Genomic DNA, 17,974 nt, shown 5'->3' on the forward strand with positions numbered 1-17,974 from the left:
AAATAACAAGTTTCAGACACAATTCAGCCGACACACTGCAGAAGCTAAAAAATACTGAAATTGTGCTTCTTGGGGCACACACAAGTTTTTCACAGTCCCAGTATGTGGTGAAAGATAAGAACTTCCAAGTGGTGAAGTGCTCCCCCCGTTCTGCTCATGAGTTGTCATGTCCAACATGACCCTGGAGTTTTATTATTAGCTCTTTATGATTCTGAAAATTCTCAGAGATTAATACTGAGAGCCAAGCCTCAAATGTTTGAAATTTATCTAGCCAAGAGAAGAATTATTTCTTCTGTATAAATATCCTTCTTTTGCTTTAAATTCAGTTTATTAGCCTTAATTTGACTGATCTAAAAATCAAATAAGTCACATGGTTCAATTAAAAGTAGCCAGACATGTTGGGTTTTTTCCTGTTCGAATGTAGCCCACAAACAGAATAATATAATAATGGCCAAAGCATTTGTTTGTATTCAACAGAAGAAGAATTCATCAGACTGAAGCAATCCTGAACTGTCACTCTGAGGATGCAGACCAGCAGAAAGTTGAATTAGCTCCCCGAGGAACTAGCTCCAAATGTATTATGTTTTCAGGATGCTTTTAAAAATCAATAGAGCTCTTGCAATACTTTATATACAACCAACAACTGGCTGCAAAGCAGTTGAATCAGTTTAAGGGTGACTTGTCCTACCCTGGGAACAGCTAAAAGGAAGCACAAGCACCATTTGGTTGTACAAACAATGACATCCTGCCCACCCCAGCACATATCTCCCCCACCCAGGCTGAGTAGTCCTGCTCTCCTCAGCACACTTTTATCAACACATAGCTCTAAACTTTGGAACACGTGGAAAAGTGCCCTCAACCAGCCAGGAGCAGTCACTGCTGCTCTGGCAGGGCACTGGTTTGGTAGCTTGCCCAGCTTGATTCAGCTTTCTGCTCCTTTCTTCCCAAAAGCCCATGGGAGAGTGGTCTTTTCATAGAATCACAGACTTGTTTGGGTTGGAAGGGACCTGAAAGCTCATCCAATCCCCCCCTGCCATGGGCAGGGACACCTTCCACTATCCCCGGTTGCTCAGAGCCCCATCCATCCTGGCCTTGGACACTGCCAGGGGTGGGGCAGCCACAGCTTCTCTGGGCACCCTGTGCCAGTGCTTTATCACCCTCTGAGTAAAGAATTTCTTTCTAATGTCTAATCTAAACCTGCTCTCTTACAGCTTAAAGCCATTTTCTACTCACTTACATAAATACAGAGCAAAGGACAATCTTTTGTTTCCCTGTTTATTAGGCAAACCACCTCCCATCCCTGAAGCTTAGCCCTGGGCCATACACACAGTCATTACACCTGTAATTAAAACTTTCCTGCAGCACACATGGCCCAGGCTTCAGGGACCTCTGTGCACCCAGCCCCTGCCCAGCTGACCACAGACCCTCCATGCCCATCCCACCCAGGATCTGGAAACAGGAAACCACGACTTTGATTTCTTACAAGAGCCCAGAGATGATATAGCTCAGGAGGAGCACAGTGGCTTTGCTAAACGTGCCCTCAAAAGTGATTCCTGACATTTGCAGATCACAGCCTGTGGCTTGTTTTAAAGTAACAATCAGAGAAGAAAATGTGATGACGAGGAATTAAAGTGCCTTGTAGATGAAACAGCCCCTTCTGCAGCAACTGTGGATGTGAAACCTCAGCCAGAACAGCTGAGGCTGCTGGACTGCTCTGCTCAGTCTCCTTCGCTCAGTTTGGACCTTCAGATGCCAGGAGATTCTCACAAGATGAGCAGCTGTGCTGGCAAGCTGATAAGAGGGCCTGGCAAGTTATAAGCTTGTCAGTCTGAGTTCAGAGAGTTTGCAGCAGATTTGCAGAAACTCTTTGCAAAATAGAGTAGATTAAATATTATGCTAAACATTTTTCTTTTTTCCTTTCACCCAATGAAATCCCTAATTCATCAGCAGGGTCAGAGCATGACACGACAAATTTCCACTTGCACTTTTGTCACCTGTGATGTGAGAGTTCAGACCCTTAGGTCTACCCTGCAATTCCTATAATGGAGAAGCTTTTCCACATGAAGAAATTGCCACTGGGAAGCTACAGAGGAGAAACTGACAGTGCTCCCAACAGAGAGAGGTCACCATCACAATACCACAGCACTGGGGTCCTGCCCGTTGCTGTGTTAATAATAAGGTGACAAGAAGGTGAACAGTGAAATTTGAAGTTCCTGTGCCATCACCCAGGGAAGTGCAGAACTTTGACTACAAAGAGCTACAGGGACTTCATTTCACTCAGCAAGGGGGTGAGAGCTCCAGACAACATCTGATTAGTGACTTACAAAGTGATGCACTGGGAAAACGTGATCCTAATTCTGTTTTCACAAGGAGAAGCTGCAGTTACTCACAAACGACATCTCAGCACTCTAACAGACAGCTCTAAGAAGGGTTAGCTTGGTATACAGCAGTTAGTAAGAACAGGCAAACTCAATGCTGGGAATTTTTAAAAAAGAATAAAACATTATTATACCAGAGCATGAATGAGCTGAAGGATAGTGCTACAGTTTTTCATTCCATGTCACATTCCCAGACAGAAACACGAGACAGAAGTATGGAAGCAGGATTTCACTTTACTCTGTGGGTGTCCCTTCCCTGCATATCTGTAACTATGGCATTCTCTGCAGAAGATCAGAGGCGTAACTGGAAAGCACATTTCACTTGAATATGCATTCAGAAGTTGTAACTGAGCGAACAAATAGGATAACGAGATTATTTCCAAAAAAAGTAGATAATCACCAGCTACAACGCATCTCTGTATTTTAAGGGAAATTATTATTCTGTAGCTTGGATGGAATTCTGATCCATTCCAACAGACATCCAAACTGTGTACCTTAAACAAGTCAGGCTGTCTAAGCAACTGGGAACAGCAGGGACCTGCTCAATAAAGACTTAATACAAAAGTAATTAAGAAAAAGAACCAAACAGGCCTGTTTTCCTTCTGCTCTTGCACAGGTAGGACTGGTCCTGTCTACCAAGTTCTGCTTCCAGCTCCTTCCACAAGGTAGGTTCATGTACCAGCAGCCCATGGCCAGTAACTGAGATCCCAAATCAGAAATCTGGGAGTACATCCACTTACTGTGGTGTGGTACCTGCTGGAGAAATCTTTTGTTTCACATTGACCATACAGGGAACTTAAGTCAGGAATAGATAATCCTTAGATTTCAAGCCCTGACCTGTTTCAAATGTGTTGTATGTCACTGCTCAGCCACTCCTGCCACAGGAACAGGCGACTGTGGAGGTGAGAGGTGAGTGTACAGTCCATCAGCTCTCCCATGGTGACTGTGTAGAGGCATCTTGGGTGTTTGCTGGCAGTGCAATTCACCCCATGGTCACTGGATGTTTCCACAGGACAGCGGTGTGACCCTTACCCCAGGGACCACCTCAGCAACTCAGCAGAACCTCCAGACCCCCACCTACCCCATACCTTGAACAGGTGCTCCCATCCTGGCAATGCACCTCATCCACAGGGCAGCACCTACCGACCATCCTGACATTAATTTATGAACTGTTCTCTGTACAAACCCATACAGGCTGCTGACAGATGGCAAATGGTGCAAACCACGAGTAATAGCAAACAAATTACCTGCTGCTCTCTAATAGAATCCAGTGCTGACCCAGGTCATCACAGGAACTGGAACAGTTTTTCCTAAGTAATGACTAATTGAAAAACAACACTAATGAGGCAATAAGTGCTATTACTAAATCCGTTCTGTTGTCATCATTAGGCGAGTCAACATTCCTGTTCTGTGCTAATTAGGTCAAATAGCAGAAGCCCAGAAAGAAGAACATTAACCAAGTGTATCTGGAGCATTCCAGAGAAACAGCCAGAAGGGATTTCTGAGTACTCATTGCCTATGAAATTTTGGAATCCCCTTAAACAAGTCACTCCAGTTAGATCAAGACACATTGGTTTAATCCCTTCCCTCACTCTCTCTAGCCAAGTACAAAGCACTTTGTCAAGTTTTCAACTGAGGCCAAATCAGCGAATTTGTCTCGTTTTGCTCATGAAGTAATGCCGATTTTCTGTCCCTCCTGACAGAGACAGGGGACAACTTCCCCTCACAGGTGACTCTGGTCCCCATTCAAAGCCAGTCTGTTTCAGTGCTACAGGGATGGAATTTAGGTTCTTCAGCCTTGTCCTGTTAACAGGCATAAAAATACCTTGTTGGGCCAGTATCACACTAATTTGTGCTAAATCCCCTGGGACAAATTCCCATAACCTGTAATTACTGGAACAACATCTGCCAGAGTAAACCCACCCGTGGTTTCATGCCTGCCATGGATACCAATACCTGAAGTTTGTAAGCTACCAAAAAGATCATTGTTTATGCCAGATGGAATCCAGGATGGTTGCAGTCACCTGATCCTGAAGACCCACACTGGGAGCTGAACTCAGTGCCCTCTGGATACCTTGTGCATGTCAATGCAGCACACAAAAAATCAAAACCAAACCAAACCAAAACTCTTCGTTTTCTCTCTGCTGGAGCTGGCTTGATGACAGGAGTCAAATTCAAGTGGTTGTTTTTTTATTCCATAGTTCTACAGAATACTCCTTTCACTGGGGTTGTCACAGTGTACATGAAAAACATTTTTCAGTCACTCAAAACATGCGTTTGTAGTTCTTGGGGGTTGGGTTGGTTTTCTTAGTTTTTAGAAAGTAAATAATCATGTCAGGGACAAATTAAAAGGGATGAGTCTGGCTGATCGTATTTCTATCAAATTGCAGGAGTCAAAAACTTCTTCTTCAATGCATTAAACTGTAAACATTTCCCCAACAACTGCAGGAAGGAGATGCAGCTGAAGAAGAGTTGGGTACTTATCTGGTTAGGCCCCCCACCCCACCATTTGTGCCAAAGACCATCTGAACCATGTATCAACAACTGCCGACCATTAGTCAGCATGAGGAATTTAAATAGTTCAACTTCTCAAATAAAGAAATGAAATTAATCTAAAAATATTTTAATGTAGCAAGCTTGGCTATAGAACCAGTGCAACATAAAGAGGACACCCATTGTATAACCAACTTTACTGCTTAACAGAGTAAGCTACAGATGCAACAGATTCACCACAAGTTATTTGGTTAAATTAAATACTGAAGTTAGGATCATGCTGTTGGTAATTGTGGCTTTACAGTACCAATGCTCAAGTTGGCTGTGTTAGTTTGACTGTAAGTAAAATGCAAGTTTACAGAGAAACAAAATAACTTAGTATAGTATCCTGTATTCTGTTCCATGCTCAGTCACAATGATAATGTCTTCAACAGATAAACAACATTTCAGCATTATGTAAATAATGCCAAAACATACAGGAATTGTAATGCCAAATTTACAACATAATACAGTGCTTAACAAACAGACTTCTCAGGCATGGGGGCCAGTGGTGACAGTGCTACACAGGACTAGAAGCATCCAAGCCCTACTCAGTGCATACACAGTGGACCACACTGACAGGAATGCTTTACCTTTGATGGAATTGTCACACTAGAAGTTTGTGTCCCAAACATAATGCAATGGAAAATGAATGTTAAACCCTTGCCTCAGACATGAAGCAAAAGCACTACATGTTATTTACAAACCTGAACCAGTAAAACCACTTTAAGAACAGAGAAAAACTGATCCCTTGACAAAGATGACAGAGCTTGGTTACTGTACTGTGTGAACTAGGATGGTAATAAAGTTGTAAACAAACTTTAACCAAATTAGGTTAATGCATCTATTCTTAACTCAAGAATATTGCCATTTCAGCAGACAGTGATTTTTAAAGCTAAGGACACTATCAGAGGTTTTATCTTTGTTTAAAGCCAAAACTTTAAAAACCTGGAAGCTGGCAAATTATTTTTGTTCCTTATTAGCCTTCATTAACTTCTCCACAGCACACTTCAACAAAATTTTCAACCCCCCTGATTTTATCTAATTCTGCTCCAATTTAAGTACCTGGTAGCAAAGTCGAAGCAGATACTACCAACACCCGAAAACCCCTACTCAGAGTGGCTTGGTTTACACTACTGGGGATGAGTTCAGACTGCTGGCATTGTTCCACATTGAACACAAAACACTGAAGCATTAGGTTTTCATTTTAAAAGAAACACTTCCTCAAAATTAAACAGGCTTTGCAAATATGCCAAGAAACACATAGGGAAATCATATTTGAATCTGTCAATCCCAGCAGTGTCAAACTCATTCTTCCTCCTCCACCCTCCAACCAAACCACATTGCCAAAGTGGCTGATGAGACACTGATGGAATTCAATTCACTCACATAAAGCCTGGATACAAAACAAAAAGAAACTTTGTCCCTGCCGCATCTATTTTTTTTCTTTTTTTCTTGCATTGTGTAATGAACCCATACAAGCATGAAAGGAGTTGTGTTGGTATTTTGTGTTGTTTTTTAAAACAGGCATAAGCATTGTGCCAGACAAAACTGAACAAACTTTTATTTCACTTCAGAAAGACCTTTTGTATTACCAACCTATTTCTCTTCATAACTAAAGGTGATAAAAAAAAAATCCATAGGAATGAAAAAAACCCAAACCCTGTAATCAAACTGCTTTTTCAAGTATGTTTCTCCCCTCATGAAAGAGCTGCATTAGCCATACTGCTGATTAGAATCCACATCACAATGAGCAGACTTAGCCCCTAGGCCCAGATCCCCTGGAACTGGGCTCAGCTGGATCTCCAGTACACAAGACTGGAGGCAGGAGGCAGATGGGCACATGAACACGTTACACCACTCCTCAAATCCCTGATTCTGACTACATCCACTGTCACAGCCCCATCACATCCCCCCACCAGGAGAAATGGCACAGGAGCCACAAGGTGATGTTGGACAGGTACCATTGTTCAGCCCAGTGCAAATCTTGTCCTGATGGAGATGCACTTTGGTGACCTACCAGACTGGAGAGTTTTGCCCACAATGTTTCTACAGAACACAACATAAATCACATCTTGGTATTTTGTTCAGTCTGGAATTTTCATCTCCGTCTACTGCAATTATGGAATCATAGAATCACAGAACAGTCTGAGTTGGAAGGGACAAGGATGATCCAGTCCAACTCCTGAGGCCAATGAAAAGTCAGCAAGGGGGATCCTACAAGAGTTGGTCCCTGCATTAAACACTAATACATGTGAAAAATAAATGGGGACAAACTTCCAAGTCACTATTAGTGATGGTGATAGGTTCAATTTTTCTTCCTTCCTCCTTATATTCACTTCCCACTAATGCAAGAGAAAAGTGCAACTTTGCAGCATGTTTGTTCACATCAAGTTTTTCCTCAAGAACACATTTTGCAGTAACAAAATATGGTCTATAAAGTCGCAAAGTGCACAAGCTGAAGGCACAGAGTACAAACACATAGGAAAACAGATTTCAAAATACCAAGTAACAAAAAAAAAGAGCTAAAAGAAAAATCTGGAATTCAAAACTCCCTGACAGAAGATACATTTATATGGGACCAACTCTTAAAAGGTGACAGGTTTTAAACTAACAAACAAATACTGCAAAATAATGAAACTTTATTCTTATTATTTAAGTAGAAGCTCCAGAAAATAACTTGAAGTTTAAAATCTAATACACTGACGTGTTAACTAGTTTTAAGAATGTCCTTAACATTAAGAAAAGAGTGCAAAAAGGATTCTTCCATTCTAATGCTTCTGGAAGCTGCTGATTTTGGCTGCCCATTTCCACTTTGAAAGGATTGTTTTTCAAGGTGCATTCCTCACAAAGGCTGCAGAACAAAAGCTTGTTGATAGGCCAGACCAAGGAATTGTGTCTTTCAAAGTCATCCCAACTGTAGCAGCAACTGACATTTTAATATATAAAGAAGAAAGTCCAAAACTCTTCTTTGAGGCATAGTTCGTGTCAGAGCTTGAGTATCAGCAGTTGCCAAAGGAGGCTCCAGATACCACCTGTGCTCCTCCAGTGTCTGTTCTGGCTAGGAATAGAAGCTGATCGAGTATATTCACTATCTGTATCCCCTGGAGCTTGCACAAGCTGATGAGCCATCTGAAATGATATAAAAAGTAAAGAAATTCTCTCATATTAAAATTCCACATTATGTCCCTCGCCACCCTTCCCCCAAAACACAGCAGTGTCTGTGAAACATTAACAGTGTAAACAGAAGCTGATACACCACATAAATGCCCATTCACTCATTTCAGCCTATAGTAAGAGTTCATCTTACAACTGTATGACATTTTGTGGTAGGGAATAAATGAACATACTCAGCTGAAAGCACAAGAGGAAACTTGGTGGAAAGGGCCATAAAACGAGCAGAAGTTAACAGCAGTACCAGAACAGATACCATTCCCCAATGGCTCTACATCCAAGCAGTTCGTATCATTTCTTGGCATGGTAAAGGTTACATTGCAGACAGCTGTTACATGCAGAGATGCAGCCTCTGACACCCCATGACCCTGAGGACTCAGAAGTCCACCACAACCTGTATGCCCAAGCTGTGAGGGGCTGGAGCACACTGGAGGGCAGGGGTGGATCCATACTTACTGTAAGTTAACTCTTCTCCAGCTCTCTTGCGTGACTGGTCACCTCTGGGGGAGAAGGCAAAGAAAGGTATTTCCATGAAAACCTCTGTTAAAGATGTCCCTGCTCCTCACACAGAGGCTGGACCTTTAAAGGTCCCTATCAACCCCAACCAAAAGAACTTCACAACCAAGTCTCTCTCACTTTCACTAAAGAAAAACATTTTTCAAACCAGTTTGGTTTTGTGGATATAGACTGTTACTATTTGAAATGTCACGTTTAGTTCTCTAAGGAGTGTACAACTGGTGAAATGCACTTGTAAGCAGAGCTATTATCAGCCACCTACAGAATTAGTAAGATTGAGAGCAATAACCATGAGAAACACAGCACAGTGAGGTGTATTCAGCAGCAGTAACGGCACATCAGCTTCTAGCTGAACAACAGCAGCTTATCAACACCATTAAGTGCTAAAATCTTCTGCTTAAAGAGCAAGTGTTATCATCTCAGACTTGCTGAGAGTCTGTAAGATTCAGGAGCATCTTTTCAGACTGACAGATTAAGAGTTTTTTCACATAGCTCTATAAACCACCCAAAGAACTTCAAGAGCCGAGTCTCTCATTTTCAGGTAACTAAAGAAAAACATTTTTCAAACCAGTTTGGTTTGAAAAACCGGTTTGGTTTTGTGGATATAGACTTACTACTTGAAATGTCACGTTTAGTTCTCTAAGCAGTGTGAAACTGATGGAATGCACTTGTAAGCAGAACTATTATCAGCCACCTACAGAATTACTAAGACTGAAAGTTTGACAACACCAAATTGTTCCCTTTTTTGTTTTGTTCTGTACATTGCAGTCTTTTGTCAGCATTAAATGCCTACTCGGTTACAAAGTCTCACACTCCTATTTCTTGGGCCAAATGCACTGCTTTTCTCAGCCCAGGGTATTATGGTTTTATTTTTATGCTTATCTCTCAAAAAATTATTTTTCTCAACAGACAACCTTACAAGGAAAGAGTCTGCACCACATCATTTGCATTTGGGTCAATAGTAGAGCTCTGAAGCTCCATAATTTAACAAGCTTTGAAGAGAGACATGACCTTTGAGGAAAAGCATGGGGTATGAAATGCAGGCATATACCCACCACTAAACATATCCACATCTACTGGGTGTTCAAACTACAGGGCCAGACTCTCAGCATTGCACAGGTAACAGGAAAGATGAATATGTTTTCTCTTTAGGAAGAAATGAACCTCCTGGGAGTAGAGCACGAGGCTTCCCAGCCTGATCTTAGATTGTCAAACTACTGCAGAAATGGTGGAAAGTGCTGTGCCTTTGTCTGGGCAGAAAAATAGAACAGCACAGAGCAACGGGCACTTCCCAAAGGGAACAATTTACAGAATGAACATTTTCTGCTGTGTCTTTTACTGTTTGTTCTTCTCCCTTTTCCGCCTCCCCAATTCAATACTCAGATGGGAAATGCCTGTTTAAAATAAACACCTTGACTGTATAAATAACTCTGAAAGTGAAGTAAGGAGAAAACCGACATTTTCAGAAGCACTACGAATAAAAGAGAGCTTATAGAAACTAAGCAGCCAAAGTAAAGGTTGAAGTTGAACAGGAGCATGATCATGCAGTAGAAACACAACCAAAACACAGGAATGCATGAATGGCAAGCAATCTGATAAAAAAATTTCAAGCTTCCCAATCATCTACTTTTTTGGTACCATCTGCAGGGTTGTTAGTGCTCAAAAGACATTGAAAATAAGGCCATATTTCAGATACTGAATTGTGAAGGTTTTCTTTATTAACTCTTAAATTATTACTTCAATATTTTTAGGTGAATCCATTTTTACCATTTCAGCACGGTCCTGCACAATCACTCCTGAAAATTAATAATTATTACCTAGTAAATCCATTCTGAATAAGCTCTCTTTGAAGTTTCTGGTCTTGAGCAGCATATTCCTGAAGCTCAGATTCCACAGCAGGGGGTAGAATATTTGGGATGAATTTAGAAAATAAAGCTGGTGCCATCTGTACCCATTCTGTAAGAAGAGAGAAAGCAATAACAAAACACATGAAAGAGATATTTTGTGAAAATTTTACTGTTTGACAAACATAACTTTATGTTGAATACATATTAGGATCTTGAATTTAAAAAAAAAGAAAAAAGAAAAACTCCAAAATCCACAGAAACCACGCCTTAAAGTTGAACAAATAATGAGACTGTTGAAATCAAATGTTTACATGTAGATAAAAGAACTACTGTTTTTCTAAACCTCATCATCAAACTGAAATTCAGTTCCTGCTGCATCTCACAGGACCTTTGGACACTCTAAAGGACAGGCAACTGATGATCAGCAAACCCACTTGGATAATTAGATAATGATTGTAAGACCTTACTCTAAGAAATTTATCCCCAAAATGTACCTTTCTCTTCCCTCAGCCTTTCTTCTAAAAAAGCACAGTAGTATCACTATACAACCCTACTGCTCCATCCCCACTTCAAAGGAATTCATGCATTTCTCTCACTGATCTTCCAAAGCTCAGACAAACACTTTTTTAATGTTCATAATATAATTCTAACCTGTACTAGTTCAGCTTCAGGACAGAAATGTGATTTCATTTCTCTACACTGATTTCATTCTCTACATTGTTTTACAGGAGCAAGACGATTCAAGGCTTCAAGGCTTTAAGCACACGAGGAAAACTGGGTTTATAGCAACTGTATAGCAAGTTCTGAGAAAAATAAATAGCCCTCAACTATTTCTGCAGCCAGACCTTCCACAGGCTGTAGGAGTTACCTTAAATTTGATCTTTGCTTAGAAAAAAGGGATTCTTTAAAATTCATTGAGGAATATCACAAATTTTTATACAATTCCCACTGTCCTGTAAACCGACTGAGGGAACACTCAAACCCCTCATCCAGATCACTGATAGAGGTTTTAAAAAGGACTGGCCCCAGTACCGAGCTAGAACTAAAAGAGATTCTTCTCTGGCAACATTTGAAATCTGACAGCTGTTGGATACTTTCAACCTGAAGAGAAGACAAAGGAACAGAAAGAGAAGGGGAAGCCCCTGGCTGCCAGCCACGTCTGCTTCGCTTCTCCTTTTGCTCTCTGCACTGCAAACGCTTCACAGGCTGCTCTAAACCTTCCACTGGCCCCACTTTCTGCTTTACCTCCCACTTATCAGCTCACCAGTCCCATGATACATCCAATGGAGCAATCCCACAGAGAAAGAGAGCAGCACTGCCTCAGAGGAACCCTTGCTCTGACTGTTTCAGAATTCATCCTCAAGAACTAGGATCACCAAAGAACAGCCTTTTACACCAAGAAGTCTATCCTGGGCTCTTCGACTACTCAGAATCTGGTTAGGCCCATGATACCAACCCATACCAGTGTCTGCTGTGCTGTGAACAGCAGGACAGGGATCATCTGAAATGGAAAACTGCGAAATCACAAGTCCATCACCTACAATATGAAGTGTGGTCAAAGAACAACCACCCTGAACTGCTTTCAAAAGAGTTAACACTTTTATACTTATGTATACAGCCTTCTATCTTTGGTCCTGAACACTTTCTAAAACTGAAATTAGCATTGTCTTAAAATTGATGGAAGTATGTTAATTTTGCTGATGTAAAAATAATCTTTGCTTACAGAAAGTGTATTTTGTAAATAGAGAGTCCTGGTTTGTACACATGCTAAATATTGCACCAAAGCTTTTTGTAAAGGATTCCCATCCTCATTTCTATTTCCATAAATGGGGACTGCAAAGCAAAAATAGACTGAAGCTCAGGCACAATCCTTCTCTCAGTCATGCTGAAGTAAGAAACTGTCAGTACTGTAGAAGGAAGGGAAACAGGGACCACTTATTTATGGATATTTTGAACACTTCCTGTTTCTAAAAACTTCTCAAACACAGGGTAAAGCTCTCCTCAGTTCTCCAAAACTTAGGGAATCTCCAAAAATTCTTGTCCAAAATTGATTAAAATCTGCAATATCATTTTCCTTTCAATATAACTGTTGTTTGCATAAGATGTCACGATGTGTTCATGAGTTAAATTAGAAATAACACCAAAAAAAAAGGCTTCATAGGAGAAACCTCGGCATTCAACTCATGCTGAAGACCTGGCTGTTTGAAGAGTGACTCTCAACACAACTTTCACCATTTCAATACTTCTAAATTTCTGCCCTGACTGACCCATTAATATCCTTCTTTCTTTATTTCTATAGAGAAGGAATGGATCTTCCCTTTGTCTCCAGAACAGAGGGCTGGCTTGCTTTTTTTAAATGTATTTGGTATTTACATGGTACCTTGCCCAGGTCACCAACAAGATGGGCAACAAGAACCAGGGTAGAACTGAGCATTAGGATGCACAAAACACAACACACTTTGACTATTAACAGTGCATCCATTAGAGAGTAGACACATTTTGGCAAACAAATGACAATCACAAGATGAGATCAATACAAACATTTTTCCTTTTTACCTGGTCGTAGTGTATACAGGCCTTTCACAATATTTGCCATGGTTGAAGGAGTTATTTGAAACGGTGTTGACTGAGCTTCCAAAAGTAAAGCTGCAACAAAATTAACACAATCAGCAACTTTTCCAACCAAGAAATACAGGCTCTTACACATAGATTTTTTTAAATCAAAATAATACAGTAATTGTGCTTTTTTTGGTACCTGATGTCCTCACAAAGAAAACAGCCATGTGTACGATTTCAACTTCTTCTCAAGAGTAATAAAACACCACCTTTAGATAAAACTATCCTGCTCAAATTACATATAGTGAAAATGTGGAAAATGTGAGAAAACTTATTTCTCATTTATTGGAGGTAGCAGGGGTTGGGCAAAACCAAGCATTAGTTTTAGCTTTAAGTATGCAGACACAGAACTGAAGCAAACTATTTTTGAAAGCACTCTCATACCAAGTGTGTTAAACACCTGAAGACCCACAAATCTGTACTTTACAGCATTTAGAATTTTGCACATAAAACTAAGGATGGATTCAAAGTCTATGCACATGTAGTGCAAAAACTGTAAATGTCGAAGAAGAAAAGTTGTTCTTTTAAACACAAGTTAATAACTGCACCTTCCTCTTGAGGAAAAACCTGACAATAGCACATTTACTGTTTATGTTATGATATACAAGTTTTTATCCTTATTTGTATTTATATGAGCTTTGTACATACATCTGAATTACAGAAACACACACACACAAAGAAATTAAGAAGGTGTAAACAAACTGCTACCTCTTGATTTTCATTTCTCTAACAAGCAGTTGAGCACCTTTCTGGGCCCACCACATGGAGGAGAACTGACTCTTACAGTTCTACCTAAGGGACATATCTCTTGGCCTTACACTGGAGAAGCTCTGCTTTTTAACCTTCAGAGCATCTCCAATTCTGGCTTCAGCATCTGCCACTAGAATACTTAAATAGAAAGAAAAATCTTCAGCAGCATGTTTTTTCTTATCTTTCTGAAACTGTTTAAGTGCTCATGTCATAGGGAAATTAAAACAAAGTACTTTTTTGTAACCTTCAAGTAATCACAGCTGTTATATTTAACTGTTATAGATGCATTTATTTTACAAAGAGCCCTCTTAAAAGTGCTTGCTCATTTCAGCTGAAGCCTTGAGGGTGTGAGAGCCTGTGATTTGTTCTGCAATGACATATTTACAGCCCTTTTCCTAAAGATTTGTCAAACAGCCTCTTGGCAGCCAAGAAAGTTGGAAATCATAGAATTAAAATGGGCATAGTGCTTTATAATGTGACAGTAATGCACAATCCAAACAATGTGTGTGCATATACAAATATTTATATATTTAATTAGACTGTGGCCACTTCAGCCTAAGCATCACCAACAGAACTGCCAAGTACCCAAAGAACAGTGAATTTGTTCTTAATATGTACACATTAAATTACGTTCCTAAAATATGCAAAACAAATTATTTAAAACAAAAAAATCTTCATCACTTCATTGCAGCTTCAGAAATCATTATTTCCTATCTTGCTTTCTGCAAATGCACACATCACCTACTACACTGCAGATTTAAATTACTCACACCTGATTTACAGTCAATAAATAAAAGCATGACAGTATCATATTCAACAATATAACAATGCAATGGCATGTATTACCTGATTCTCAATAAAGAAAATTAAGGAATATCCTGTTCAATAAGCCATACAGTATAAACTAACCCAGCTTGGCCAAAAGCTGGACATCAAGCCTGGAAAAATGAATAACACTGCTGTAGGATTTGTGTTTTCAGAACAATTTCCATAAGAACAAGCAAGACTCCCCTCTGGATAGAACCAAAAGATCTCAATGTAAATTTAAAGACAAAGCTGTAAATTAAGATGCAAAGATGTAAAACTTCTTTGCACACAAATTCATCTTCAGTTTTGCAATGGACTTAGACATTCACTCAATCCTGTATGACTTCTTGAGAGGCTCACTCAAGGAATAGAAACAGCTCTGCCAGACATGCTGAAATTATCTCTGTTGTTATTTTACCATCTTACAAAAGACTAACAAATACTAAGGCTTTGACTCTTGCTTTACTAGAATCATTAGTGAGAGTCTGCAACACAGAAGTTGCACAGACTCCTTCTACCTACTCCCAGAACTGCACCTGCAGCATTTACAAAGATAGAGGAGGGAGAGGCAGAATAAAACTGAACCTCAGCTGAGAGTGGTAACGACACCATGATACCATCTGACCACCTCCAGAGTGCTCATGAATTAATAACACATTCTACAGACTAACTAACATGCAAACAGGTTAATTAACCTGTAAATAGTCTTGAAAATGACTCCTGGCAGAATCAGAGAAGTGTGGGTTCCCATGATGAAATGCATTAATTGCAGAAAGGTACAAGATGATTTGAAATATTCTTGAACTGAGGTAAGACAGAATACCCAAAATGGCCTCAAGGATTTTTGAGGAACAGTGAATGAACAATATTGGAGTAAGTCAGGTATGAACCTGCAACACTTCAGATACTCTGCAGTAATCAAGGTACCTTGTTACTGCACAGCAGCATTGGAGAACCCTTGATGAACACTAAGCCACTTCCTAATTACAGTGGGGCACTTGGGGCAAGATCCAGGAGCCCAGTAATTCCAGGAGTAGCAGATGATATCTTAACAAGCACAAATTCACTTGTTCATAACTCAAGATTGACTTACAAAAACTAGGATTTAGCTGTTCTAAAAAGCTTTTTCTATTGTTCAACATTCCTTTGAAAACAGATTTCTTTACTTAGAAAAGATGTAACTTTTTTTGGCAGAAAAGTGAAACTTTTGCATGTTAGTACAAGGGGTTTTTTCCTCCCTTTGTAGTAATTTAACAGAACTACAAACTAGGCTATTTTAACAAATCATACCTAAGTATGACTTAGGCAGATGCGTTCAAAGTCGTAACAATGCACCTTAAAAAAATTAGAAACCATATTCCCACTAAAAGCAACCCCAACAGCTTCTACACCAAGGCATTAGTCAGCTGTTGCTCTCCAATCTTCAAGAGAAGCAGAACCCATTGCTTAATGTAAACAAAGAGATGCTGGAGATCTTTGTCCCGCTGTACAAATGGTGCTTTTTTGGAGTTAATTTCCCTATGTATGTAATGTTTACATTATCATGCAGAATAACAACTTCAATACTTCAGGGAATTGAGCCCTTACATAAGTGCACAGCATTTCTGCCCCTTGGCAGGACCTGCAGATCCCACAGAGTCAAATCTGTACTAGGATAAATTACCTTTCTCTCAGCTAAATTATCCAGGGTCCATCTGACCACACAAACCTTTCCACTTCACTGTCATAAAATCCCATTCACCTGGAAGATGGTTCCTTTATCCCAGTCCATGCAAAGCACTGGATCAAACCCGGATGCCAACAGCAATTAAACAGGGAGAGAATTGCCACTGCTGGCACCCAAGATGCAGCTGAAAGTTTTTGTTGTTGCCATTTTAGGTTGTGGGTTTTTTCTGTGAGGTTGGTCAGGTTTTTGTGCTTGTTTGTTATTGCTGTTATTTGGCATTTTGGGTTTGTTGGGGTGTTTCTACCTGCTGCCTATTTTATTATTAAATTGTCTGATGAAGCTTGATCATTTATTACCTTTTCACTCCTTTAATCTAGGTACAGTTCCTCCATGTTAATTACTGACCTAGAACTTCAAAAGCCTTTTGAATGAAAACTGACTTTCTCTTTGGCTTAACCCTCACACTTGGAGTTACATCAAACTCCTCATGATCCTGGGATTTTATCTTTCTTTAAACAGAACTAAAAATAAATTTTTACCAACTTAAATTCTTTTAAGTTTGTAATGAATTAAAATGTAGATCAGAAAAAAAAAGACATAAAAATTTGGTTCTAATACTACGCATTTGCCACTAGGCATTTAATAAAGCCACAATTTACTTTAAAAATACTCATTACATAGACCAAAAGCTTTATTAAGTACCTAATAAAAATGCTACAAAATAAAAATTCCGAGCCGTAATCACATGGAAAATATTCAGTGTTGTAAAAAGAATAAATATGAAAAACACAGCTATAAATGTAGAGATATATGCTTTTGGACTTGTATAATTGGAAAATAAGGTAGTATTTTCACATTTATATTTTTATGAGGCCTTATTGAAATTGGAATATTACTCCTATTTCTTTGTCAAGGAGCCAGATTAACCATGGTGGTCATTACTTGAGACTGTATTTTCCAACTTAATTTGAGGTGCTGCAAATTAATCAGCATGAAACAAGGAAAATAAGAAACGTAGCTGCAACTTTTAAAAATGTCTTAAATTATTTGATGAAAGGTTTAGTTCAGAGGCAAAATTTGCACGTAGATTGTTATTTAAAGAATTTGAATGTGTTCTACAGTACTTGGTAACAACCCAGACTGCTTCCAGTATTGTTACAACACAATTACTTAGTCCTTAGCTGTCAAATTACATCTGCGACTTCAGTATTAGCCATGGCACCCTTAAACTGCTGAGTGTGTAAATATTGATTATTCCATCAGATTTGCAGAGCACACAGGGTGTAAAAGATTAACAGCTACAAAAACTACTTTATTTAGCCCTGGAGAGTGCAGGGTTAACCACTGAGGTCTAAGAAAAGGGTGACATTAATGTGACAAGAGTTTTGGAGGAATGGTCAACTTTCCTGCAATAGCAGCACCCCAGTACCCTCCCCACAGGCCAGAAAAGAAGTGGAACAATACTGCAGTTGATTTCCAGATTCACAGATATCAGTTATCCGTGTCTACCAATATTTGGAAGGAAAGAAGGAAGGAGAGGAAGGAGAACATTGTTTATAAGGTTAGAATTGGAAATTTGAAGTGATTAAACTATTTGCCAAGATGAAATAAGCTAGAAATTAAATACTGAAATTTACAATCCTGTACATGCATAAAATTATTTTAAAATTATTTTTAATGAGGAACTT

At 39.5% G+C, this 17,974-nt stretch overlaps 1 protein-coding gene across 2 annotated transcripts in view; it reads right to left on the minus strand.

Annotated features, from left to right (window-relative positions):
* Positions 1-7,905: 7,905 nt before the first annotated feature.
* CACUL1 (CDK2 associated cullin domain 1) overlaps positions 7,906-17,974 on the minus strand; it is a 43,281-nt gene continuing 33,212 nt past the window's right edge. For both annotated transcript variants that reach the window (XM_069020132.1, XM_069020131.1), the window contains 4 exons: positions 13,004-13,093; positions 10,418-10,556; positions 8,541-8,584; positions 7,906-8,042 (listed from right to left, as the gene is read on the minus strand). In XM_069020132.1, coding sequence (XP_068876233.1) covers positions 8,002-8,042; positions 8,541-8,584; positions 10,418-10,556; positions 13,004-13,093 — 314 coding nt within the window. In that variant the 3' untranslated portion in view covers positions 7,906-8,001. The remainder of the gene's footprint in view (positions 8,043-8,540; positions 8,585-10,417; positions 10,557-13,003; positions 13,094-17,974) is intronic.

This window comes from Aphelocoma coerulescens, chromosome 6 (assembly GCF_041296385.1).
Source record: "Aphelocoma coerulescens isolate FSJ_1873_10779 chromosome 6, UR_Acoe_1.0, whole genome shotgun sequence".
Lineage (NCBI taxonomy): Eukaryota > Metazoa > Chordata > Aves > Passeriformes > Corvidae > Aphelocoma > Aphelocoma coerulescens.